Raw genomic sequence first — 27,478 nt, forward strand, 5'->3', positions numbered from 1 at the left:
TGAAAATCTCCTTGCCTTTATATATATATATATATATATATATATATATATATATATATATATATATATATATATATATATATATATATATATATATATATATATATATATTGTATATGTATACGCGCTTTAGTGTGTCAGTTACCATCAATATATTCTGACTTCTATCTTCTCCAATTTGTTTTCAGGAAATGATTCTTACATACCCAAAGTTGCAAGGTGTATACATCTTGAAAGAGATAGGAAGAGAGAAAGATATATAAATAAAAATGAAAGGTATTAGTAGAATGTTTGTAAATCATAAGTGTCTAAATATTACTACTCTTTATTTTCTCTATGTTGGTGACACGTTTTGGAGGGAAAAAAAAGGATAGAAAGAAAGAACTAGGAATGATAAAGGAGCATCTCTCGTAGCATTTTCAACAGGAGTTGTTTATAAGCCTCTTCAACTTAAGAATTAGTTCGCATGCATGTGATTTTATTATTAGAGTAATTGATATGACAGTATCGTTCACACGTATCATATAAGCAATACGTTAATGATAAATATTTTAAGAATTGTGAGATAATAATTTTAAGATTTATTTAAAGTGGTTCTTAAATATTGTGCCATTAATAATTTAAAAAAAATATGTTGAAGTTCTGAAATTTCATATGTCACTATAGGTTTCATCAGAATTCAGAAGTGAATTGAGTTCGACTATGATTACACCTAAGATATGCTATTAGAAAGTTACAAAGACTTTTCGAAATAAAGTTTTTGATTGAGGTCTTATATGCGGTTAGGAAATTCGACTTCCTTTTTAAATGTGGGCATCATATTTATTTCATAGAATTATATAAGTTAATTTAATAGACTTAACTTTTAAGTGGTTTAAATATTGTATATTCCCATAAACTCTTAGAACCGATGTGAGTTTTAGTGAATATAAATATTAAACCGTGAGACTACGTATGAGAACCTTAATTAATCAATATATAAGGAATTAATTGGATATAGTTTGCGTAAATATACCAAAACATATAACATTTTTTCCTTTCTCCCGATAAGGAAGAGAAAATAAAGTCCCTTTCTGGAATTTATTTTGGTTAAAGAAGTGCACAAATTAATCACCCTCTTTATACGCGATTGATTGTCGTACAAATCCTGCAACACCAAATGATATGAATTCAAATAATTATCTAAAATTACCAATTAAATCATCGATAATCTAGAGTGATATAGGTCCTAAGACTTTTAAAAGATTTTGTTCTAGGGTATTGACATCTAGAATTTTGATTAATTGTGTGTTTGGAAGCATGTGGAGGCGTGAAAAATAACGTCCACTTTGAAACAACATATATCAGCTTACACATATAGTGGGGGTAGGGAAACTTAGTATGTGCATTTATTGCTCCCAGTATTAATACTAGGGCTTTTAGACAGAGTGGTTATTGATTATTTCTCCTATCATTGGGTTAAATAATCCGTAAACTTTTCTTGCCTTGCACGTGGTTGATATGTCCTATTGTACGTATATGGGTTTATGGTAGCCTTATATCATCTTTTTAATCTAATTTCTTTGCAGATTAAAAAAAAAACTTCCATATATTTTAATTAACCTGGGACATGGAGAGAGCGAGCGAACTGATCCACCTTTCAATGCAAAATCTGATCCAAACACTTTCATATTTTCCAATATAAATAAAGAATAGTGATACTTAGACACATTCTAGACACTCCATTGATATTTTTCTTTTGTTTTTATCTCTTTTTTTCCATCAAATATTTATTACATCTATCACTCTTTTTTATTTTTTCTCTCTCTTTCTAGTTGTAAATTAACACACATATTGAATTTCAAAGAAACATTTCCCATAAATAAAAATACCTAATATCAAAAAGCTAATGAGGAAGATAATAAATTAGTTCTCTTTATTAAAATAAATAAAATTTACAAAGTAAGAAAAGGTAATATAATCCTATATTATAAATCTAAATCTTCATATTTTATTTTTGCATTTGATTCAATCAAATATCATATCCCAATTTTATATATTAAGCATTTAGTTTTACTTTTAATTTTTATTCCTTTCAAATTGGGATTGCAAGCAAGACTTTTTTTTTTAATCATTGGGAATAAAAAATAGTATAAGAAATTATAATAACTAACACATTATGCTGAATTGAACTAGATTTTCTTGACGAACTAGATTTTCTTGACGGTTACAAAAAGATTGAACCATTAAATCAATAACATTCCTAATCAAATCACCAAACATTAATTGCAATGGGACAAATTAACCATCCTAACCCACTAACTTTTAAGGTATATTTAAATAAATTTGTATTTTAATATAATTTTAAAAAGATGTAATATATATATATATATATATATATATATATAAAATAAAATAAAATAAGTGATATTAAAAATACATTAATTGTATTTTAAATATTTTTCTTTTTTTGTGTGGATACTCACCATTTTCTAACTCAATAATATGTCATTGACTCATTGTATCTTTTCCTGAATCAATTCTACCAATCCACTTCTTCTTATATTTTTTCGACCTACTCTCTATTGGTCAACCCATTTCATCTCATTTTAGGTGGATTAGGGTAGGTTAGAACCCGTTTTGACACTCATACTTTCAAAATTATATTTTGACTTTGTTTTAATAATTATCGCAAAATTTATTTTTCAATCATTTCAGATTAATCCTTTTTATCTTTATTTGTATACTTGATTTTCTTAATTGTTTAATTCTTTCGATCTACCTTTTTATCTTTATTTATAAATTGAAGTTCAATCATTTTTAAAATAAAGTATCAATATTTTTAAATAACCTTGTACAACAATATAAATTACTAGTGTAATATACGATATAAATATAAAATTTAATACAAATAAATATTTTTAAATATATAAATAATATTATAATTAAATTTGTAATAAATAAATATTTTTTATTGTGATATAAGGATATTTTTAACTACGAAAAAATTCTTTTAAAAATTATTGAAATTTAATTTAAAAATAAATATAAAGTTGATAGATTGAAACTTGAAAGAGATGGGAGATTAAGAAAATTTTCTAAAAACACTTTTGTTCAATAGTTCCTAAAAACACTCTAATTCAAAATAGTAATTATTTTAATTTATATATATATATATATATATATATATATATATTCATGAATACAAATATAATGTATATGTTTAAAACATTTGTTATTAACAAATTTTAATTATAGTATGTATTTATATTTAAATTTATTTATTTATTACAAATTTATAATTATACGAAAAATAAACATTTATCCTTACTAGTTTAATTTAAATTAATAATTGATAAATCCTTACTTTCTTATTTTAAATGTTTTCTCATTTAAAAATATTCAAATATTTATATCGTAAAGATTCTCCACCGAATTTGTTCCTCACTATATTATTTTCAGCGGTACCTGAGACAAAATAGGTGATTGTCAACATGCATATAGAATAAAAAGATAACGTACAGTTCACAATAAAAAGCTTGGATTCCCTCACCTTGTGCATCTTGCTATCAAAATCTATCAATTGAAATGCTCATGACCTTGGAATTTGATCAATGAAATTCTTCCATCGTTAGGATCATTTTGTAAAACAACTAATTTCATTATTTGTGTTAATTTGTTAGTTCAATGCACAGTTAAATTTCGTATATTCATAGGAAAACATTTTATTTTTGTATGATTAGAAAAAGGCTTACGTATATGATTTTAAAGGCCACCAATCCTTTAACTTTTGAATAAAGTAGTATATTCCTCTTTCTTGGTTTCTTTAGTTTATGGGTTCGACAGTTGTGTGATAGGAAAAGCTTAACATATTCCCATGACTTATATTGGGAACTAAATCACGTATTCCCGTCTTTTGTTCTCCTAATGAGCCAAAAGAAACAAGTTAATAAAAAAAAAAAATAGATGTGTTTTTACTGCCTTTCCATAAATATATAGATAAGAAATTCTCATATTGGTTTTGAGGTGACTGAAATGTTTTTTGTTTTATAAAAGAATATTAAAAAGAGCAATTTTCAAAATTAAAGAATAAAAATTTAATTTAGAAAACTAAAAAAAAGTGACTCAAACTTAAGGTATAATTCAAAATCACAAGTGATATAGAAGAAACCAACCTTCATGAATAATTCTTTTTGTTCATTATGATATTAGCACAAAATTATTTTCATCAAAAGCAATAACTAATATTCCTCAATTGTCTAAAATTGTGAGTATACATAAGATAAATATTTCATTTACAATACAATTTGTTATCACTTATGTTAATCATTATTAATCCTTCATGATATGATTGTTTAGTCAGCCGATAAATGAAATATTTTATCAATGTTGTGTGTACCTTACAAAATTAACTTTGAGCAATTAATGTCATGGTTGTATTAATAAGATTAAATTTAAAAAATGACTCAATTAATTAATAGGTCTTGCTAACCAATGTCCTTAAGATATTAGTTAAGGAACTAAAAAAAATGTAAAAATCATAGAAGAGCATAAAAAAATTATAAACAGCTTAATTTTGCACATACCAATAAAAGTATTTTTTATTTTAGTTCCTTAACCAATATCTTAATGACACTAGTTAACCATTGTAGTAACTAATTCATTAAGATTAAGAAAAATGAATAATTTAGTTGATAACAATAAATTTATCTTACTTTTTTTTTAAAAAAACTTGTCTTACATTTATAATTTTTTCTAAAATCATCCTATCATTAATACTCTTCTCTCTTTAATTGTTTGTTAATATATTTTTTATTTTTTTAATTAGAGATATTCTAGTTTAAAAATAACTGATAAAAAAATAATATAAATTTGATTTCATAAAAAGAAACCAACTTCATTTTAAACATGAATCTTATAAATAAAAACGGATGGATGAAATATGTTATTATGAGATTGAGATTAGACTTTATATGCTCAATGTACCTTAAAAGTGCCAAGAAGTGGCAAAATTTGTATTACATAGATCGTACGGAATTATGAAAATATAGAATGGACAACTTTGTGGGTAAATTGCTTGTTATATTGTTTGTATGGACTTTGTGGAGTTCCTCTCATAGCATGAGTGGAACCAAGAAATATGCATTGGTCGATGAAATATATATGAGTGATGTATATCCATTTAATTTAAGAATCTCAGCAAGTAGCAAAAAATGGATTGTTGGGATGGAAATAACTTGGAGTGTGAGTGGGGGACGTTCCCCAACCAAATAAGCAATCAGATTTTTTTTTTGTTTTCATCATTATATGCCATGCTTACTTTCCTTGGACGTTTGCTCATCAAATCACGTACACATGCATTCATTCATAGAATTAATATGTGAGGCATCGCCCACTTATGATACTTCTTGTGGTCGTCCTAGCTAGGATATCTTGTGAGGAGCAAGACATATTAATAAAGAGAGAATCTCCTTCTTCTAGATGTGTGGACGCAAAAATGGAATCATAAGATCAAAAAATCTTGGAGTGATTCACTTATGATCTAAAGCCATATATTTACAGCGTAATCTATCAGAATATCTTAGATCGTCCAAAGTATACTTCTTTTTGTTGTCCACCCAAAGAACTAAAAAGGTGGAAGAAGAATGGATGAGAAGAATTTAATACAACTTTTTGTTTTTATCAACGTATACCTCTCGAACATATATCATATATATTATTTTCCCTAAAAAAAAAACATATATATTATTTTATTTGGACTGCCGGATATATATATTTTCCTTTACCATATAACTCTCAAATATATATATATATATATATATATATATATATATATATATATATATATATATATATATATTCTTTTATTAATAAAAAAATTGATATATACTATCTATGCAACAATTTATTTAAGTAAATATATATGACATTTATAATAACAAATTAATTTTCATCAAATCAAAACTATATTAATAATAACCAATCTAATGATTAATATTCTTCTTTGTTAAAATATGACATTTTTCAATCGTGTGTGTATATAAAGTAAAAGGAATGAATAACTTCTTAACAAATAAGGAAAACAAATATAGACTATTACATTAGATTATCAATATATAAAAATTATATGTCACTTTTTCAGTTTAATCAATAACTTTTTTTTTACAGAGTTTAATAAATAACTTATAGAATGGATAATTCATGTAATATTAATAATCCACATAATAAGATAGTAGTATCCCTTAATATGTTGCATGTATAATAATACTCCCACATATTTTTAGCTTGTAGGAGAACTTTATTGGGATGAAGATAAAGAAAGAATACATTTCAAATCTTCATCTGCCATTAGGGATTTGGAGCTGAATCTATGATCATCCTGCGGCGAATGCACTCTGTGAGCATTGTGGCAGCTCAAAATGTCAACGGAATCATTTAGTTAGCAAAAATCTATAAAGCATAGAAATAATTCTGAGTATCAGGTTCTATAGTTTTATCGTCACTATATATATTACTCGTTTGTAATTTATATTCCTACAAAACATCTAAAAAGTATTGGTCTCGAGGGCATATTTCAAAATTTGGAGAAGATGACTAGATGAGTATATATTAGCATCTTTCAAGCTTGATTTTTATATGCACATTTTCCTTTTTAATTTGACACTTATTAATGCCCATTTAACACAGGCACGCCATTTTAGAAATAACCACACATCATACAAGATTATGTATTAGAACGGAGGATATAAAGATTTAGAATAATGATTAATTATCTCCTTAATAAAAGAATTTTGATTTAGAAATTAGAATTGAACTTTTTTATTCACTCAAGTCGTATTCAAATCGACACGTTCTTACATAACTTCTAAACTCTTTTTAGTTTGACACTTATTAACACCCATTTAACAGAATCACAACATTTTTTTTTCAAACAGGAGGCTAGCAAACCCCACAAAAAGAAACTTTATTAAACCGCGTAGAAAAGACATAGCATATACATCAGCAATTACAGGACTATGTAGAAAAGGAGATAAAATATCAAAATTTCTACCCTATCTGTCAATGGATAAATCATACTTTGCAAGAGCTTTAGCTACACGGGGTATGTTTGATTTAAAGTTATAAAAGTGTGTTTATGAATTTCAATACAAAATTGTGTGTTCCAATAATGCATAAAACAAGAAGTAAAGATTTATTACTTTGAAAGTGAAAATACTTTTGAGCGCTCCAAACTTTATTTCAATCATACACTTAGTTTCATTGTAAATATACACCACGTAAAACATCCAACTTTGCCAATGCAAGATATGATGGATTGAACCATTTGATAGGACAAGTGGGATACCTCCAAAATGGAGTCATTCAATAATTAACTCTTTGAAACCATAAAAATAGTCCATAATTCAGATTAAGTTATAGAACAAAGGCTAAGGATATTAACATTTTGATTTTCGAACAAAAGACTAGACACCATGAAAATATTTATGCTAAATTATAATTTTGATTTTTCTAATTTTATAAATTTATAATTTTGGACTTCTCAAATTTAATCGAGACATTTGATTTTCAAATTTTAAAAATTCACGATTTTAGTTAATTCATCATATGATTTTTATTGACCGATAGATCATTAACGTTGACTAATTAAACGCTTATGTGCTAGACTTATGTTTTAGTTATTGACAAATAATTATCATTAGTAGAAATATTAAGTTAATTAATAAATAATTTAAAATCATTAATTATTACAAAAAAAAACTTTTATACAAGACTATTAACCCTTCTCAATCCTCTTCCCCCTCAATCTCAGTCACGAATCCAAGACAGCCAACTGCACACAAACACAAATCAACATAGCATTCATTCAGGTAGCAAGTGAAGAAGCCCTCAAATTGCTCCACAGAATCGCTCCCTGCTACTCAAGCTCGCTAATAATCCCTTGCACAACCATGTGATTGTGCAATTCCACAAGCTATGTGCAACATAGATACGTTCGTTTTTTATATACAATCAGCGTTCACTGTGCAGCAATTCCAGTTGTTTTCATCCCAATTTTTTTTTCCTATTTTCCCAAACTGCAAAACTTTCATCTCCTCTTCTAACCCATTTTCACGCTATAGTTTCAGGGAGAAGAAAATTCTCAACAAAGTAAACCGCAACCATTAGAGACTTGCCAATAATGATTTGGTATGCCAACGTTTATTCATGAATAAATCAAATACGATAGCAAGAACCAGGTAAATCGTAATTTGCTAGTTATTGCATATCAATTCTATTGACTTCAACAGAAGCTTCAGGCTATCTAATAAAAAGCAGAAGCTTCAGGCACGTCACAAGTGTCAAACTATACAGAAATAAATAGCCAAACCATTAACTCATCAAGAAAGATTGATTTAAATTTATCCGAATGGGTTATAGGTAATAACAAAAATGCATTCACATATTCCTCATACAAATTTAGGAAGACAAGCACGTGCATGAATACCTAAATTGACAAACATATCGTACAGTATATATGATGGTTTAGATGTACTTTAAACCAGAGATATATTGTTGCCTAGTAATTAGATACTGGGCCAGGGAATATATAACTCCTAATATACCCAAGATCTTAATCTTGAGTACATCTGTACAAGCAATAGGAAGCAGATTAAGAGGCAAAGTTATCCACGGGGATGAGTCACTCTGCTTCGTATGGCTCCACACGTACCTGTTGAAAAGTATATGACTGGGGAAGGTAAGAATGAGGAGGGCCAAATTCTTCACCACATAAATCCAGTCTGGCCCACCGATTTGAAGACCCCATCCACTATTTCCTTGCCAAACATCTTCCCATGTTCTGTAGAGGGCAGTTATAACGAAGTAGGCCGAGATGACAACAGTAACAGGAAAATATCTATGTTTGTCCCCAAAACCAGTAACAAAATCCGAATCTTGATTAAGCAGCAGCAGAATAGGAGCCAGGAAAAATATAGAGCGGTTTGAGCCACCAGTAAGGTTAACATTCAGGACTAGACATATGGCAAAGCACAATACTGTGGCAACATTGCCAACAGCAGGCATCCAGGCTCCATCAGCAGCCATCCTCTTAATTGTAAAGGAGGGTGCTGTAGTAGTCCGACGATGCTGCATAAACCTCATCCTTGGCAGGAAACTAGCAGATGCACTTTGACCGGAATGATTTTGTCTAATTCCACCTGAATCAATAACCTTCTCCCGCAAAATTGAAGCAAGTTTATACTTTATCTCCAAGGCTATAAGCATGAAGATTGCTGCATACAAACCAAGAAGGGATGTCCGGGCACCCTCTATTGCCAGCAATGTTGTAAGCTTCTTCTCCTCCTCACCCAAATTTCCTATCTCGCTATCTTCAAGAATATTTTTAATTCTCAGCTGGCCCTCCAAAAGATAAGTAACGGGAAAGAGAGCCACAAGTAGAGCAAATACCCAGGGCAAAAGCTTTGTGCTTGTAGCAGAGGGTAGATGAGTGAAGACAACAAAAACAGAGGCACAAACCATAGTGACAACAATGAGAACATGCAGAATGCCAGCCCAGAGAAAGTATTCAGCAGCAATGTAGATACCAAGGGCAACCCCCATAGCAATGGAGTAAAATGTCCGTAATTCAACAATGTATTTAATGGGTATAATAGATGTAATGGAAGCTAGAGTCAGCAAAATTGCAATAATAAGAAGCCAAGAAGGCCAGGTAGGCTTGCCAGCTATATAGCCATAAATTGAGATATCATCAGCAGAGTGACGAGCAGTCTTGATTAGGTTTGATTGGTAAGTCAATGACACAGGAAGAGGTGGCTGCATTAAAATAAAAAGTAGACCAGTTGCCACTACCAGCACTAGACATCTTTTGGCAGACTGCAGAGAGAGAAAAAAAAAAGGTTTATGATCAATCTTTAACAACAGATTAAATAGGAAGATATGATTGATTACTTTGACCATAAATAATATCTAATTGGTTATGAATCAAGTGACCACCAAAAATTTGCAATCGATATTGTATGATCCCCACTCCCAAAATAAACAATGAAAAACACAGGATTAGATATATATGCATACCAAAACATGAGAGAAATGAATAGCAACAATTGGAACACAAGCCAATCCAGTCAACAGTATGCAGAAGCCCAAAAGTAAACCATCTGAAGGAGACCTTCCATTCCACCACTGGAGGGCTTCAAAAATTGTTTCACGGCAAAACCATACAGACAAGGCAACCACACAGGCATGAACATAACCTTGCCATGGTTTCATCCTAGCAGTAGTTTTTGATCTATCCCTACAAAATCCAACAAGAATTATAATAAGGTTGACAATAAAGTCTAGAGGTGAAATATAGGTTAAGTAGGACCCCTTCAAACTGGCAAATTCCAAAGATTGTCACAATTACCTGTAAAGAAGCAATGGAGGAGAAACAGCCAACAAGAGAACTGCTGAAACCCACACAACGGACTTTGATGAAATAAACAACATGGCCAGCTTTGAAGAAAAGAGGCAAGTCAAAATCCAAACTGCTTTTCCTCCAATTCGATGATCCACGGATAGACTTCTCACCAAAGCCAAACCCAATAAAGTTGTCATCACAACCATATAGCTAGGATACATCACCTCGTCCTCAAATCCATAATAGTAAATGCTGGAGTAATTGAAAAATCGGTTCTCAATGTAGCATAAGAGCAATGCATGGCTTATCAAACCAGCCTCAGATAAAAAGGTCAGCTTTGATGGTAAAAGAGCTAAACCAGGAATAGCCATAGCTAGGACAGAATTTGCTATTATGAGTTTACAAAAAGATTTAAGGGACATGCCTGCCATCCAGATATTTAAATCCCAGAAGTTGTGCAGAACAAACCATGTAACCATCAAACTTCCAAGAATAACAAAAGCAAAGTACGATGTTAGACTCTTCTTTTCAAAAAAACGAGCCAAATAAAAGCCAGCAACTGCAGGCAGAGGGAGGAACTGCAAATCAAAGGTTGAAAATATCTCAGTAATAGAGAAATTCTAAAAGGGTTAATGAAATTAAAATATTTAACCACAAACATAAGCAATATTATCATAATCCACCAAAGATGTCGGCACACCAAGAATTGAATTTTTAAGAATGTCGTGCAGATAACCACCCAGTTGTTTTCATGAAGCAATATGAATTTTAGCACAATAAACGGTATTTTTCCAGTTACCACATTTAATATGATGACAAGGGTAGTTAATTGTGGGTCAGCAGCCGTCCTAAAAAAACACTAACAGTATAGTGGAACATAGAGTGACCATTATACAAAAGACGACAGATACAATTAAAAAGTTTCAAAAATTAAAGCAAATAAGATTCATTATTTTAAGTTTAATACAGATAATATCAAATAAATAAAACTGAAGTTTGCATTAATATTAAACTTACTAGTTTATAATTACTATACAAAATTATAAATTATCAATATTATCATTGTTGATATCTCACATGATCAACTAGAGATATGGCCAATGTAGTCCTATAAGGCTTAGGAAGTCTTCACCTTACAAGTCGATTTGATGGGGTTGGGTTAGATCCAAGACCCAAATTCTATAATGATATTAAAGTATATCCTAGATCTGTTATTGAGTCAACTATATTTGTTTACGCTCTGAATGTAAATTCCTAGGTGTAAGAGGGTGTTGTTATTGGGCTACCCGCATTTGTCTATGCTACAGATGTGCAGTGCTAGACAGGTGTGTTAAGATCTCACATTGACTAGAGATATAGCCAATGTGGTCCTTATAAGGATTGGGCAGTCCTCACCATGCAAGCTGGTTTTGTGGGGTTGAGTTAGAACCTGAACATAAACCCAAACTCTATGAATAATATACTAATTTAAAATAATGACATAAAAGTAATAATTAAGAGTTTAAAACAAATAACATGAACAGCCAATAATAATCAGTGACACAAACAAAAGTAAACAGCCCATGAAAAACCTAAACAGGGTATAAGAAGTAATCTAGATAGATAACATTAGAAAATAATACGTGCAGTAAACCATTTTAAATGCAATTTTGACAAATTATAGCAACTTTCAAGGTAGAAAGATACACCAAACCCTTGGGGTGTTTAGATGGATCCCACTACCCATAAACTTTTTATTCTGCTCAGTCGAATAGATTGCAACATAGATGGATAAATGGAAAAATACAGCAGTAATCTTGGACATTGAGCAAGACTATATGTCATTAAAGGAGACATTGACAAAAAAACAGTTGAAGGGTTAGGATTTAATGGGTCAGGATAACAATTTTTTTACAGTAAAGAACAGACAGATAGGAGTAAGAAATTTACAAGCAATATTAGGCGATTGTGGGATTGGAATAGGGACTGTTTGGGTGCTGTCTCAGATCTGTATAATGATTTTGAACAACTCTAACTTTATTCAAAGGCTTTCTAATTTACAAGACATGTTAAACTAGAAGAGTATACACACAACTGTCTCATTCACTTACCCTAATTACCATCTATTATCATATATACTAGCAGCACTATCAGTGGTCAGTAGTAAAGTCAAAGAAGCAATAACTAAAAATGGCAATAGTTTGCTCGAATTTCTATTCTATTGAAGCTATAAAGTTTTACAAAACATGTTGGCAATCAAATGATATTGATGCAAAGTGAAAAATAATCAGAAAAACAAAAGAGGAGAATATAACCTCTGTAAACAAAAAATAAAAACACACTCAAAGTTAGCACAAAAACACTCCCCAATACCTTCAAAATTCAAATATCTGTCCAAGTGATGCCCTGGAAAAAGGCCAAAGGCGTAAAATGAGAATAAAGAAAAAGAAAAGAAAACGCCAAATAGAAAATGATCCTAATGTTCCTGGGATTCCTTTTCCAAAGACAATAGGTAACTTTAATAAAGTTTTCATGGTTTATCTTGATAAATAAGATTGGTTACTGACAACATGAGATAATTTCTTATTCCCTATGCTTCCTCGATACACTGTACTATATTTTCCCAACACACAGCAAGCAGAAGCAACACCAAAAACCTGAATGAAAGAAAAATGCCTAACGAGATCTCATACAGCTCAAACCAGTCCAGAACAGAGAACAAAAGCCAAGAGAATCACACACAATCCAGAAACAGGGAACGTTGTAAACCCCACCAGAAACAGCTCAGATCAGTCACACAAGCACCAAGGTGGCACAAATTAAGTCATGTAGCCCAGCCAAAGCACAGATGAGGTCACAAAACCCTACATTAACACTAGGGTTTGAATGGAGAATGTTCAAAGCAGGTTCAGTTTTGGGTGGGTGAATGATAGACGTTGTCATTTAACTGAGTGGTTGGGTAAATTTTAGGCCAGAACAGGATTATTTTGCATCTGCCCAGTCTCCAACAACCACATTTCAGCAGAAGCTTGCAACATTCTGGAAATACACACATGACAATTATTTGTAAGTTCACAAGTAATCCCACCAAAATGTGTTAATGTGTAGGAATAGGATTGCAAAGGCTTGAGGAGTAGATACAACCGTACAACTCTATGGTCTGCATTTAACAACCATGCTCCACAAAGTTCAGCCTAAACTAAATTAAAAAGGGTAAAGCTGTGTCCAATGTGAAGGGTTTGTTTGGACAAGAGAGCTTAAGAGAATTAACAAGAATGATTTGGTCCAAAAGGCAGACCTGAAAAGGCTAATCCCCTGAAGTCTCAAGGATCCTACCGTAACTAATGGTGAGTCCCACTATAATAAAATTTTCAGTGCAAGAATATTCACAAGAGACCATCACGTATAAAATAAAAAGTAAAGCATTAGCACTTACAAGTAAGGGAAAGCCCACAACTAGTGCTCCAGCAGCACTGACCACAATAGCGGAAGTAGTGAAAGCAACAGAGCTGAGGGCATCAGAAACCATACCCATGGCATAAGCGGCGGTGGCAGAAGCCCCTCCAAGCATGGTGATAGTGACAAGAACAAAATTGAGGGGCGGAGGGACCTGAATGTACCTAGCAAAGGAATGGAAGACGACCCTGACCTCCAATGCAACGACGACAAACACCAAGGCAATGGCGCCATTAACGACGCGGATGCTGTGGAGCTGGTCGGGGTTGCTGGTGACCCACCAGAGCGCCCCTCGGGTGGAAGCATAAAGCTGAAAGAGGAAAGGGATGAAGAAGAGGAGAAGCAGGTCGCAGAAGGAAGCAGCGGAAGAGAGAACGAGGGAGTAATGAGAAGCGACGTGGAACAAGAGAGGGACCAAGACAAGGTTAAGAGTGTGGACGCAGCTCTCGAGTGGGCCCAATATGAAGCTGTCACGGGGGGCCTCGCCGCCGTGGTAGCGTGCTTCGTGTTTGGCCTTGAAGGAGGAAACACGAGGGACAGAGAAGAGCCAGTAGAAGCAACAGTTGAAGCCGGCGAGGTAGTAGGCGGCGTTGTTCATGCCGAGGGCGGCGATGGAGGCCCAGGCGAAGAGGGCGGAGGCGGAGATGGGGAGGCAGGCGAAGAGGAGGCGCTCCAGGGTGACGGCGATGGAAGGGTTTTCGAGGAGGAGCCACTTGAAGTTCAGGGAGGACCAGACGCCGAGGAGGAAGGTGGTGTGAGCGCAGAGGAAGGAGGCCAGGACAGCGACGGCGACGGAGGAGTTGAAGGCGGCAAAGAGGGAGGAGGAGGAGGAGAGGAAGAAGGCGAGCTGGGAGAAGATGAGGGAGAACCAGACGGCGAAGAAGGCGGCGGGCTTGAGGTTGAGGGAGTCGAGGATGTAGGAGATCATGAGGCCGACGAGAAGGGTGGCGACCACGGTGGTGCCACCGAGGTCCAGGAGGAAGAGGGCGGAGGGGAGCAGGGGGATGGCGATCCGGTAGTTGTGGGCGAAGGAAGAAGGGGTTTTGAGGGATCTGGAAGACGAGGTGTTGCCATGGGCGTGAAGTGACGGCGAAGTAACGGAGCCGTTAGGGTTTGGGGAGGAGGAGGAGAAGAAGGAAGGAGCGCTGGTGGAGGAAGATAACGGTATGTGGGGACGGAATGCGCGGGGTTGCAGCATTTTTGTTACACAGCGAAACTCGATCGAGGAAAGGGAATGATGAAGAAGCTAATTGCTGACTTCATTCATCTACCAAGCTCTGGTCAAACTCGATTCCATGGGCCTCAACATACAAACCCAAAGCCCGCTCACTTTGCTTGGGCCGCCTTCTATCTATATCACCATACTCAACAAAATGAAAACTAGTTCCCATAGTGTATCTTCAAATAATGAAAACTAGTTTTTATCGAATTAGTTACCAAAGTCGTATCTACGGCTAGGCAAAGTAGTCGGTTACCTCAGGCCCACTAAAATTGCAATCATTTTATCATATACTAATTTAATACGGCAACCATTAATTCACGTCAAGTAACAAAATCATTTTTTTGTTTAATGAAACGAATGTCAAGACTTTAAAGTGTGCAAGTCTAGAATTACAAATTTATACAATTATCATATTATTGGCCAATAGTAACAATATTTACAACAGTAATATTTACAACAATATTTGCAATATATATATATATATATATATATATATATATATATATATATAATTTAATATTTTCATTTGAAGTTTGGTGTGGACTTTGGTGAAGAATTGATGGTGATGTCTAGTAATGAATTGGAACAAGGGTTGACTATGGAGGGTGTAGGGGAAATATGAGAATGGGAAAGTAATGGTTCTGCAACATCATGGTGAGGTTCTTTCTCTGTGCAACTAATGTACTAGAATAACATAAACAACCAAATACACAAAGTGTAGATATGTCAAATGGTGTATTATGCAACTTTTCATGTGGGGAAACATTATTTAGGAATGGTGTAGGAAGGCAATTGATGAGTAATAATGCATGAAGAAGAGCATATAACCAAAATAGAGGGAGTAAATGTGATTGAAACAACAAGGCTCGTGTGACATTTAAGAGCTGCTGATGTTTCCTCTCAACAATGCCATTTTTTTGAAGGGTTTCAACACATGTGATTTGACGAGTGATGCCAGTTTCAATAAAGAACTGATGTATTATAAATTTTGCACCATTGTTAGACTTGACAATTTTAACTTTAGTATCAAATTGTCTCTCAACCTGATTAATGAATGCTTTCAAAAGTGTTTATGTATCGGCTTTTGAGTTTAAGGGAAAAACCCATACATATCTAGTGTGATCATCAACAATAGTGAGAAAGTATTTATGACCATGTATAGAGGGAATGGCACAAGGGCCCTAAATGTTAACATAAATCAAAGCAAAGGGAAGAAAAGCACGAGATGTATTGTTAGGGAAAACAAGTTTCTTTTGCTTTGCTCTATGGCAAGCATCACAAACAATAGATTTATTAATGGACAAATCTGGGTAATTTGCTTTCATTACAAGAATCCTATCATGAGACGGATGTCCCAATCTATAGTGCGAAAGATCAAATGGCATCTTATTGCAAGAAAAAGTAGAATGAGCAAAATTTGCTAAGGAACTTGAGTCTTGACCAACAATTGACTGCATCTGAAACTTGTACAAACCATCATTCACATTAACTATACTAATCATCTTCTAGTTGATAGTGTCTTGTATGAAACATTAAGTGGCACAAAAAGTGAGCTTACAATTCAAAGAAGTGACCAATTTAGAAATAGAGATGAGATTGAAATTGAAACTAGGCAAATATTGGACATTTATAAGGTAAAATGACTCAGTAAAGTGAATTGTCCCCGAATGAGTGGCCATAACTTATTGACCATTTGGTAACTTAACAATAATGGGTTGAATTTGTTTATATGAAGAATATAAGCTCAAGCAGAAAGCAACATGATTAGTTGCTCCGGAATCAAGAATCCAGGCAACTGAGTCATGCTTACTTACAATGCAAGTAGTTACATTTCCTACAACAATGTGAACTGAAACACGAGAGGGAAATGTACCAATCTGATTGGTGTGAGAGGAAGTAGTAGAATTTGGATTTGTTGCATTAGATTGTTGTTGAATCAAAGCAAGTAAAGTCTAATATTGTTGTGGTGTCAATTTCATTTCATTGAATTGAAAAATACTTGAATTTAAAGAATCAAAATGTGATTTAACACCATTATCAACACTACTTCTAGTATCGACTACTGCATTATTCATTGAATTCCCTTGGGGTCTATAGAACTTGCGGCCAGGAAGGTATCCAATTTTCTTATAGCATTCCTCCACTATATGGTCAGTGATGTCACAGTGTGTGCATACCTTGCTTCTTCTTCCACTTGTGGTGCCCCTACCAAAAGATCCTTGACTTCCTCTTCCTCCTGTATTAGATGAAAAGTTGGATGAAAACCCATTATTTCGATAGCAGTCCTCTATTGTGTGATCTTCTCTACCACAATAACTATATGAAACTCCAAAATTTCCGTTTGAGCCCGAACTTGCAGCATTAACTAGGCTTAAATTTCCAATCATATTTGAACTAATAATTCGTCTCTATTGTTGATCCATATAAGAGAATACTTTTAGTGATCTTAGGTAAAGGCTCCATCATTAGAATGTTTGATCTAAATTAGTGTAATTATCATTAAATCCTCTAAAAAATTGCATGACTTGATCTTGAGTCTTTCTTTGTATCATAGTTACAAAAGCATCACAAGAACATCTAGTTTCACATGTACATACAAGATCAGGTCTATAGCTATCCAATTCATCCCACATGACCCTTAATTTTATGAAATATTCAATTATAGTAGTATCACTTTGCTTTATTGACGCCAATTCTTGTTGAAGATTTGAGATATGTAATAAATCCCCTTGAGAGTATCGAGACTTCAAGTCTTTCCAAATGTCCACTACATTGTCCATCCATAATATGTTTTGGCGGATTGAAACTTTACTCAGTGTACCAACCACGATACTATCATATTGTTGCATTGTTTGCAAACTGTGAAGAGAGCATGGGTTGGTGCGGGCTTGGAAATCAAACCATCATCAAACCCACTTTGATCTTCGCGCTAAGTGTTGTAACTATCGATCTACTCCATGAATTGTAGTTAGTAGGATCCAATGCTTGTGAAACCAATGTTGTTGCAAGATTTTCACCAGGATAAAGGTAATAAGGGCTATGAACATTCAGAGATTGATCTAAATCTGCACTCATAATGAACTTTGTAAATAAGAGAAGAGGATAAGCAAATCAATCACAAGAAGCAGAGAAAATGATGAATAGAAAACGAGATGGTGAGCCACGCAACAAAACTCTTCAATTAAATTTCTGTGTGATACTATATCAAAGCTGTATGATGACATGATGATAGAAATAACAAAAAAGAATAGAGTTAACTTAAGATAATGAAAAGGATCAATCAAAGTGTATTAAATCTATAATTGATTGATTACATGAGATGAGTTCCTCTTTTATACAAGACATACAAAAATAATTACCTTGCAACTAACTTGCTAACTGAACTAACTGTTTTCCAACTAACTGTAGCAAATCCTATATACACTAAGTATCCTGGACGTGCATATACTATCCTCATTAATTTTGTGTCAAATCCAACAAAAATATAGGAAAAGTTACTGAGTAAGTTGTGGACATGAATCCAATTTGTGTCAGAAGTGGAACCAAACACGCAACAAGTTATGTTCAAAGAAAGCGCGATGTGTCTTTCCTCCGATGAGGTGTAGTTGCTTGTTTGTTCAATCAATCTTGGCATTCATATGTTAATGTTAATGTCACAGACACAATCTCACTTTTGTTGGGAAGAATTTGTGTGCATGTAAAACTTAAATAATGCAGCTGCTTCTGCATGATAAGATACGCTTCTTTTTATTGTCGGCATCGTAGAATTTTGAAGCTGTCCTGCGTGCACTTTCTCATATCAAGCTTAAGCTTCATTAAGCCCCATGACATGATAATGACGGATGGGACGGGTGGTTCCTCTTAAATGCCAATGAAGCCACCTGTTACGCGCATTTACGCTATGCAACAGCATTTCTGCACGAATCATTATCATTAATAAATATCCAAGATTATTTCGTTGCCTCCCTGCCTGCTCCTACTGCTAGCGTACAATTCACTCCATATTGTAAACAGTACTACTGTATTCGTACTTTTTATATGACAGTAAGTAAGATAATTTTATGAGAATAAATACCATTCTATCCAAATTCACGTTAATTAATTAATACAGCACTGACTGCTTAACAACTCATGTATCATCATAGTCTTGTATTGTATTCACCACCCAGACCAGACCCATGTATGTGACACTGTTTTTTAATAGAACTTAAACATTTTATAATGCTAAACACGTATAGATAATAATATCACAACACATTCCTCCTACTCATATCCCATTCACAAATGACAAACCTGCGTAATTGTACCGCTGGATCTTTGGCCTGAGTTTTTAGTACGGAAAAAGGTTCATGTAGGACCACCACCCACCCACTCTTACTTACCTAACACCCCAGCTCAGTTCGTGAGCAATTTTGCCAAGAATTATTGCGCACGTTCCACTATTTTATCTAGAGAAAGGTTTCAAATATAATTGAACAAAAAAATTCCAACCAAAGTTTAAATAACTCAACTGAAGTACAACTACCAGACTAAACGATGATCAAGTAACAACAAACATTTATAGGAACATGGGTATAATGTTAATCATACTAACTCAACAAAAAATTACTCTTGACCTTTTCGAAGGTACCCCGTCTCTTCACTACCAGATAAGCTGTGTCACGAATCATCAGTGTTAGTTTTGCTTGGGGGGGATTTCAGATACTGAAACTTGGGTTGAATACTTTTTAATTCTCAAAGAAATAACTACACTAGACAAAATACCAACTACAGGAAAAAAGTAGGACCAAATTTGAGATTTCTTAGAGCCAGAGGCTGAAGCAACAGCAGCACCAGCAAGGCTTCCAATAGATGTATTTTGCAAGATCATGGGGAGACATCCAATAGCAGTAGGAAGAAAAAAATCCAAAAGGAACCTAACATCAGTAGCCGCTAAGGTATAGTTAATAACATAAGAGGGCACAGGCGAGAAGCGGGCAAGAAGAACAAATTTCCAACCATCTCGCTCAACTCCTCTAGAGATTAAATGAAAGTATCTGTTTCTTTGGGCCCACTCCATTGCTGAGCTTGAACTCCTGAATACCAGCCTGAAAGAACCCAAAATTCAGCACAGATAAGCAAACAGAAACACCCAAGAAATTACATGTAGGCATTGCACGTCTAATCAAATAGGCAATACCTCATTAACAAGAAAATATTAGATATGGTTCCAAACCGGTAAGTGGCCATGGTCCAGAATAATCTTTACACAACATATAATTGAGATTTTCAATTTACAACGACCAGCTAAAATATTACTCAATTACGTGTCACCTAAAAATTGATTAAAACCACAATGGTCCTACACCATATAATAATTTCTCGTCATTAACACAAGTACATCCTTGTTTTTCGTTACTAGATAAGTTAAACTAGAATGGTGTTCGCACAAATGCCTCAATTCACCAATCCTATATGAATTAGCATTTATTGCTGTATATACACTAGCAGGCTAGCAGCTCTTTTCGGCAATCAGTAGTAAAGTCAAAGAGACAAAAACTAAAATGGCAATGGTTTTCTTGAATTTCTATTCTGATAAAGTTATAAATACAAACTCAACACGTTTTAAGACCAACTTGAATCAGACGATCTATTATTCTTACTATTCCCATTGAAAAAAATTAGGTCCACCTAACTGTGCCTGAGGACACAAGCTAAGTAAACAAAAACTCACGGTTTCAAGAAAAATCACAATTGTTTTGGTACAATGACAGCACCGGCATTTGGAAATACGACCTCCTACTAACAAATCAAATTTCTAACACGGGCCCAATTCAAAATTTGTATTCTGAAATTAAAATATATATTTACAAAATCCATGGAAGAAAAAAAAAGTACTAGTTGCTATTCCTTAACATGAGTGAACAAAGTTAACAAATGTCCAATTATTTGAGGAGTGCTACCAAGTACCAACATCCTCTTCATAGCATATCCTCTACTATTCATTAAAATTTATTGAAAATTACAAAATCTTGAATGAGGTTCATAAAAATATGAAGTAGGACCCACAAAATTTTGTGATTTCCTGATAATTTCAATCAATAATAAAAAGTGTATTGAAAAGGGTGAGTTAGAAAGTATCTAGTTATCATTTCTCTAATTAGTTTGACTCATTTATAAAAGAGGAAAAGTTTATTAAAAAATTAAAATGCAAAGCTAAAAATAATCAAAAAGATCAAAGAGAGGAATATAACCTCTGCAAAGCAAACAAAAAGATAAAAACAAAACACAAGTCAGCACAAAAACAGCCTCCAATGGCTTAGAATATTTGTACAAGGGATACCCACGAAAAGGCATAAAGCCTAACATGAACAAGAAAACACCAAATAGACAACATTCCTAAAGTTCGTAGCACTCCTTTTCCACAGACAAAAGGAAATTAAAATTCCAATTAAGTTCCTCTGAGCTATCTTAATAAACAAGATGGAGGAGGACCAAGGATCTGAAAAACGGTCCACGGCTACGATTTCAGGCACAACAGCAGGGTTTCTGGATGTTTGCAATGAAATTATGAACGCATTTATCCATAATTTCCTATAATATCAAGAAACTCAACAAAACCGCAATCACAACGGCAATTTAAAATCTTGAGGAGAACTAACGCCTAACAACAGAGGAGAAATCCTAATTCCCTCTGATCACTGGACAAATCAAGCATGCTGCCATCTCTAAATTGTTCTGACCAACCGATTTGTTTCCATAAAATGAAAATTTAGGTAACTGATTAAAACCCTCAAAAAGAGAATTGAGCTTCAATTTCAATTTCAACAAAGATACCACAACAAAAAATAAGTGAAATTTATGAATTTTAGCTGGATCATGCAAACCTAGTGCTCCTACGCAAAAATCAACTATCAATTAATCGCTCCTTTATGAGGAATTGACAATTAACAAGCTGCAGGCATACCCTAAAGTGAAAGCGCGCAAGTAATAGAGGCAGTGAGTGAAGAAGAGAGGGTAAACCTGCCGATGGAGAAGGAGAGTGACGCTGCGAGGATTTTGGCGGAGAAGACGCAGAAGACGGAAGGTAAGAAACCGAAGAGGAGAGGAGCGGCGGTTTCGAAGAAGATCGCAGAGGGTAAACACAGAGCGATGGAGACGGTGTGGAGCGACACGTAGAGAGGGATCGCCCAAATCCCTAACTTCTCCGACCATTCTCTGACAAAATTGAACGCTGCCTCCTTCTCCAATCCACCCACCTGCCACCCTCTCCAAACCACCGCCACTACCACCGCCAACACCGCCACTTTCCACCACCAACCCCGCCCCATTTTCGCTCCGATTCTGATACTCAACAAACCAACCAACAGCCACAACACACCGCCACTTGAGTTTACCTTATTGGATCGTCGTAATAATTTAATAATGCTAGAGATTAAAGATACATGTCAGATTTCTCTATTTTCTTCGGTGTAATTAAAAATATTTGTGAAAGACTTCAAAAAATTATCATAAAAGCCAATGAAATTATTTTAAAGGATGATATGTAATGGAATCATAATATATGTAAAGGATGATATGCAAAATGCAATGGAACAAAATATTTATTGTAAAAAATTATAAGAAAGCATAAAAAATAATAGACAGTGTAATTTTACTTATTCTAATATATGTAAAGGTTTAAAAAAAAATTGGTCCGTATAAAATAAGATATTTTTTGTTTTAGTCCTTTAAATATTTTATATTTTTGGTTTTAGTTTTCACTATCAAGTATCAAAATTAAATGATATAGATAGTCCATTAATTTATCATATTATTAAGGAGCATGATAAAACATGATTTTTTTTAGTAATTTTTTTATTTCTCGTGAACTAATCTATCTAAAGTCATCATCTGTTTAAATAGATAAGAATTTAAAAATATAGTTTGACAAAAAAAAAAAATGTTATGGTTGTTGCTAGGGCAAAGGAGCTAGACAAGGAAGTTGAGATTATGCAATGATTGTTGGAAGAAAAAGAAATGGAAGTTGTTATAGCTACAAGTAATGCTGATCTTGAATATGAAGGATTAATTAAACCAAGAAACTATGAAGATGGCAAGGCAGGTGAAGAAGCACATGATTGAGTTCAAGTTCCATTCAAATAGGATTTGTTCAAGGTTGTCTATAATTGACCTCAACAACAACAAGACTGGAGAGGTGGAGATGCTTGCTAAAGCCAAAGTCAAATTTCAACAATTTGATACTACTTTTGTTTTTTAATTATATTTTTATTAAAAAGGAAAAATAATATATAAAATATAGAAGTAACAAATAAGAGATAAAAGTCATTATATGAAATTATAGAAATAATATTAATATACATGAGAAAATTATTTCTAATATAAATGAAATATGAAAAAATAAATAAAGAAGTAATATACTTCATTTGAATGGGATTTTGACGCGCGAATCGCCCATGGCCGCAGGAGTGTAAGTAGGTATATCTCGTCATCATTCATATACGAAGCCCTAATTAGGACAGCTACTTTGTTACTTGTTTTGATCACTTTTTGGTGAAATATGCCTACTTTTGTTTTGGGTATACTATACCTAATTAATTTGTTCAGTACTTATTTATTAATTTATATATTTTGGCAGCACCAAACACCAAGCATGCATGTTACTAAAAAAAATTAACATCCCTACTTCGTGTTACATCATGGTAAAATAGAAAAATCATATTGATAAAATGATGATCATCAACACGTTCGAAAGAGATTTGCTAATTTATATATATATATATATTAAATCCTACAAACTAAACTCTCATTAATTATCATTTTATTCAATAACTTCTGATTGAATAAATTTATTTTAAAACTCTCCAATATATTAAAAAATTATTTTACTTACATCATATATTTTAAAACATAAATCATTTAATTACTTTTTATTGTGAATTTTAGTAATATATATATAAAGTTATAATTGAATAATTAGATCAATAAAATTGACAGTTTTTATAAAGTTATCAATGATATAATAATTTATTAGAGTTATACCAGTTACTAAAAGGTCTAACAATTGTTACAGATAAAAAAAAAAGTATACCAATTATACATGTGTTTTACTATTTTTTTTCATTATATTATAGCATTTAATACACGCATTAAAATTGATCACATGCCGGATTAAAGATATTTTTTATCAACTCTTTCTCCAGCCGTATGTCTTTTATCTTTAAAAGAGGGTCTTTCTCCACTAGTATTTTATTTATAAAAAAAAAAATCCTTCATTCTAATATATATGGATGACAAATTATTTATTATTTTCAGTACAATCTGTACAAGGGATTTTGCATTTGCTTTTATTATAAAAAAATAAAAATACTACTAACTAACATGAAAGGTTGAAGATTTGAACAGTAAAATGTATAATAGCTAAAATTCTTATGAAAAATGTAGAAAAGCAAAAGAAATATCTTAAATTATTTAATTTATAAAATCACAAGTGCATTTAGTAATTGTTTTCTCTACTAAACCACTTAAATTAGTATATTGATAGGTGGCAATATTTTTAAAAAATGAGCACATATGGGGTATTGGGCATTGGTGGGACAAAATGCTGGAAATTTAAGGGCCAGGACCAGAGTCCACAGGATAAGATGATTCGACATATTCTAGAGATAAGTATGACGAGGACGTTGCACCGCCCAATGCCAATACGTAACTGAGTCGAAATGGCATGAACAATGCATTATTATTTATGCATTGCATGCAACTCCAGTTTCAATTTAATTAATAATTACAAGCATTTTTCCTTTGCGTGGTTAGTGATGTCCACAAAACTGGACAAATTAACCTAATCCAATGATCATTAAGGTAGTTGTTCTAGCTAACTCTTTTTTATTATTAAACTGCTCTTCTACTTCGGTTTTTTTTTTAATATTTATAGACACATAATTAAACAGTAAAGTGTAAGTTAAAAAAATGGTTTGATGAAATGCAAATCTCCAACATTTGCATGTGCATTATTTTGAGGCTTATTAAATCAGTATTGAACTACAACTCCCCCTCACTCATTCGACACATACGTGTACTTTGTATTCGTTTATTTAGTTTAATCAACTATAACTGAATTTTAATTTAACCCTTAGAATCATTCAAGCTTTCGCTTTATCTCAAGTGTTCCTAAAAACAAAAAGTAAACAACTACAAGCATTGTTACATTAACCAAATTCCAAATATATGATACGATGGTGCTTACACTTTTATATTACTATATACAAATACAACTGAAATATAAAGCAACCACTACTAGTCCAGCATCTATACACTATTGTAATTTCTAACTGTACGTTAGTTTATTAGTGGCTAAAAGAGTAGGTAAAAGTTAACCAATCTAATTAAATAATAATATATGTCCTGTTTCTATTATATATATTAGTGGGAAAAAACAGCTTGTGCCTGAACTTGAACTTGGAAGTTGTCTATATATTTATGATTTTGAGGAATTTTTGAGTGATCATTTTTTCAGGATTAAACTGAGTGTTAATTATTTTTTCATCAATTTAGGTATTTAGTTATTTTTAATTATATCTTAATTGAACTAAAACCCCATTCAACTTTTTTTTTTTGTACCAAAAGAAAAAAAAAAAACATGTTCAACTTTATTATACACTAAAGTTAACGTTGTTATATCGATCATAACAAACAAACACATGTTAGCAATTAAGTTTGTCTGTTCTAATTAAGGAGTTTTTATCTATCAGAAATTATATTAAAAGAATCACATATTATTGGTTAGTACTTAGTTAAATTTGTTCTTGTTGGTAGATTTTAACTATTAAAAAATAATGAATTAATGAGTAAATTTAGTAACAAAACTTATTTTTCTACATTAATTATGGAGACACTAAATTTTAGTGACAAATATAATTCTTAAAAAGTATATTTGAATTCTTTTTTCTCCACTTTAAATTTTCCGAAAAATGTTTAACTAATGAAATGCAAATATATATTATTTCAACGAGAAAGGAGTAAAGGTATTTCCCCTCCTTTAATCATTAGAATAATAACAATAATGAAGAAACGTTTTTTTTTATTAGATAAGGTCGGCTATATATATAAAATGATATTATAATGTTCCGTTGTAAATTATATTAATAACGAAATTATTGGTTTCTAAATATTTTTTTAATGGTTTTATGTATAGTTTTTTTAATCTCCTCTTATTTTTAACATTTGCATGCTCCCTTTATTTTCATATCTCTAATAAAAGTATTTACATTGTATCATGCTCACTTGATCCAATCTCATGCACACGTGTTTAGAGTATAAGCGGATCGATTTGGGTTGAGTTTAATCAAATTCATGATTTAATCCAATCAAATTTGAACGGGTTGGTTTGAGTTAGTTTTCTCAATGATTCAATCCTTTTAGGAAAAGTTTGGACTGAGTTTAATTGCAATTAATTCTCTGCTTACAAAGTATCCATTGCTTCGAATTCAAATTTGATCTCCTTCCATACTTCACAAGCAGCAGCTAATTCAGGACTTCATTTGCTAGCCTCACGAATAATTTCATTACCTTCACGAGCAAGATGGCATCCTTCATTTCGAGCCTACACACATGCTTAGGAGGTCTTCATTCTTATTACTTTTTTAATATTGAAAAAGTAATAAGAATGAAAAATGAAAAGGTCGTCTTATTCAAAACCCCAACCAATTATGAAATCCCCTATCTCCCACTTCACACCTTGGAACGTACCGTTCTTATAGAGAGAGACGCTTTCACATCTTCTTAGGCTGGAAAGAGGAAATGTTCCCATTTTTTAGGATACTCCGGGGAACAGATATCCAGTGGAGATGACGGGGTAGGGCCTGTAGCTTAGAGGATTAGAGTGCGTGGCTACGAACCACACTAAAAATGCGTTTTCAAAAGGAAATGTATTTTTAGACTTGCTTAAAATTACATTCCTTGTCACCACATTTTCATTTTACCCAAAATGAGGTTCCTGATTTCAACTGAAAACACTAAAAACAAGATTTTATTGTTTCCAATTTTTAATTCGTTTGGGAAAATATTTTCACTAAAAATGAAAACAGAAATCCAACTAAACATATTTCCATCACCATTTTCTATTTTCAGTTAAAATGAAAACAAAAAACAACCAAACTAAACACCCCCTAATTTTGTTTGTTTTTTTTAACTTGATATTTTTTATAAGTTAAATTTTTTATTAAATGAATTAGATATATTTTTTTTGTTAGATTTTTTATCAAAAATTATTTTTTGTGATGCTGTCACATCTCACTCCACTTCACTAACTCCTATCTATCTATCTATATATTTATGGGATGAGAAATTAAGCATACCATATTCGAGATAAAGAGTTTCAATAAACATAGTGAAGATAGATTCCAAACATTTTTTTCTATCAAAATCAATGAGACATTATAAGACCTACTTTTTGTAGATAGATT

The 27,478-nt window shown here is 32.6% G+C and overlaps 2 protein-coding genes across 2 annotated transcripts; both read right to left on the bottom strand.

The window, feature by feature from the left end:
- Positions 1-8,349: 8,349 nt before the first annotated feature.
- On the bottom strand, positions 8,350-15,182 carry LOC114423824. Its single transcript, XM_028390721.1, has 4 exons — positions 13,794-15,182; positions 10,385-10,956; positions 10,054-10,273; positions 8,350-9,852 (listed from the first exon to the last, which is right to left on the bottom strand). The coding sequence occupies exons 1-4, from the start codon at positions 15,009-15,011 to the stop codon at positions 8,503-8,505; spliced, it is 3,360 nt and encodes a 1,119-aa protein (XP_028246522.1). The 5' UTR covers positions 15,012-15,182; the 3' UTR covers positions 8,350-8,502.
- A 4,324-nt stretch (positions 15,183-19,506) lies between these two features.
- Positions 19,507-22,543, bottom strand: LOC114423825. Its single transcript, XM_028390723.1, has 2 exons — positions 22,038-22,543; positions 19,507-20,122 (listed from the first exon to the last, which is right to left on the bottom strand). The coding sequence occupies exons 1-2, from the start codon at positions 22,343-22,345 to the stop codon at positions 19,711-19,713; spliced, it is 720 nt and encodes a 239-aa protein (XP_028246524.1). The 5' UTR covers positions 22,346-22,543; the 3' UTR covers positions 19,507-19,710.
- Between the last annotated feature and the right edge of the window lie 4,935 nt (positions 22,544-27,478).

Source organism: Glycine soja, chromosome 8 (assembly GCF_004193775.1).
Source record: "Glycine soja cultivar W05 chromosome 8, ASM419377v2, whole genome shotgun sequence".
Taxonomy (NCBI): Eukaryota; Viridiplantae; Streptophyta; class Magnoliopsida; order Fabales; family Fabaceae; genus Glycine; species Glycine soja.

Coding starts and splice junctions, on each gene's coding strand:
- LOC114423825 (XM_028390723.1), bottom strand. CDS start 22,345: ATGGGGCGGGGTTGGTGGTGGAAAGTGGCGGTGTTGGCGGTGGTAGTG. Junction 20,123..22,037: donor CTCTCCTTCTCCATCGGCAG/GTTTACCCTCTC, acceptor GGGTTCTTTCAG/GCTGGTATTCAGGAGTTCAA.
- LOC114423824 (XM_028390721.1), bottom strand. CDS start 15,011: ATGCTGCAACCCCGCGCATTCCGTCCCCACATACCGTTATCTTCCTCC. Junction 10,957..13,793: donor TTGTGGGCTTTCCCTTACTT/GTAAGTGCTAAT, acceptor TTTGATTTGCAG/TTCCTCCCTCTGCCTGCAGT. Junction 9,853..10,053: donor TTCATTTCTCTCATGTTTTG/GTATGCATATAT, acceptor CTCTCTCTGCAG/TCTGCCAAAAGATGTCTAGT.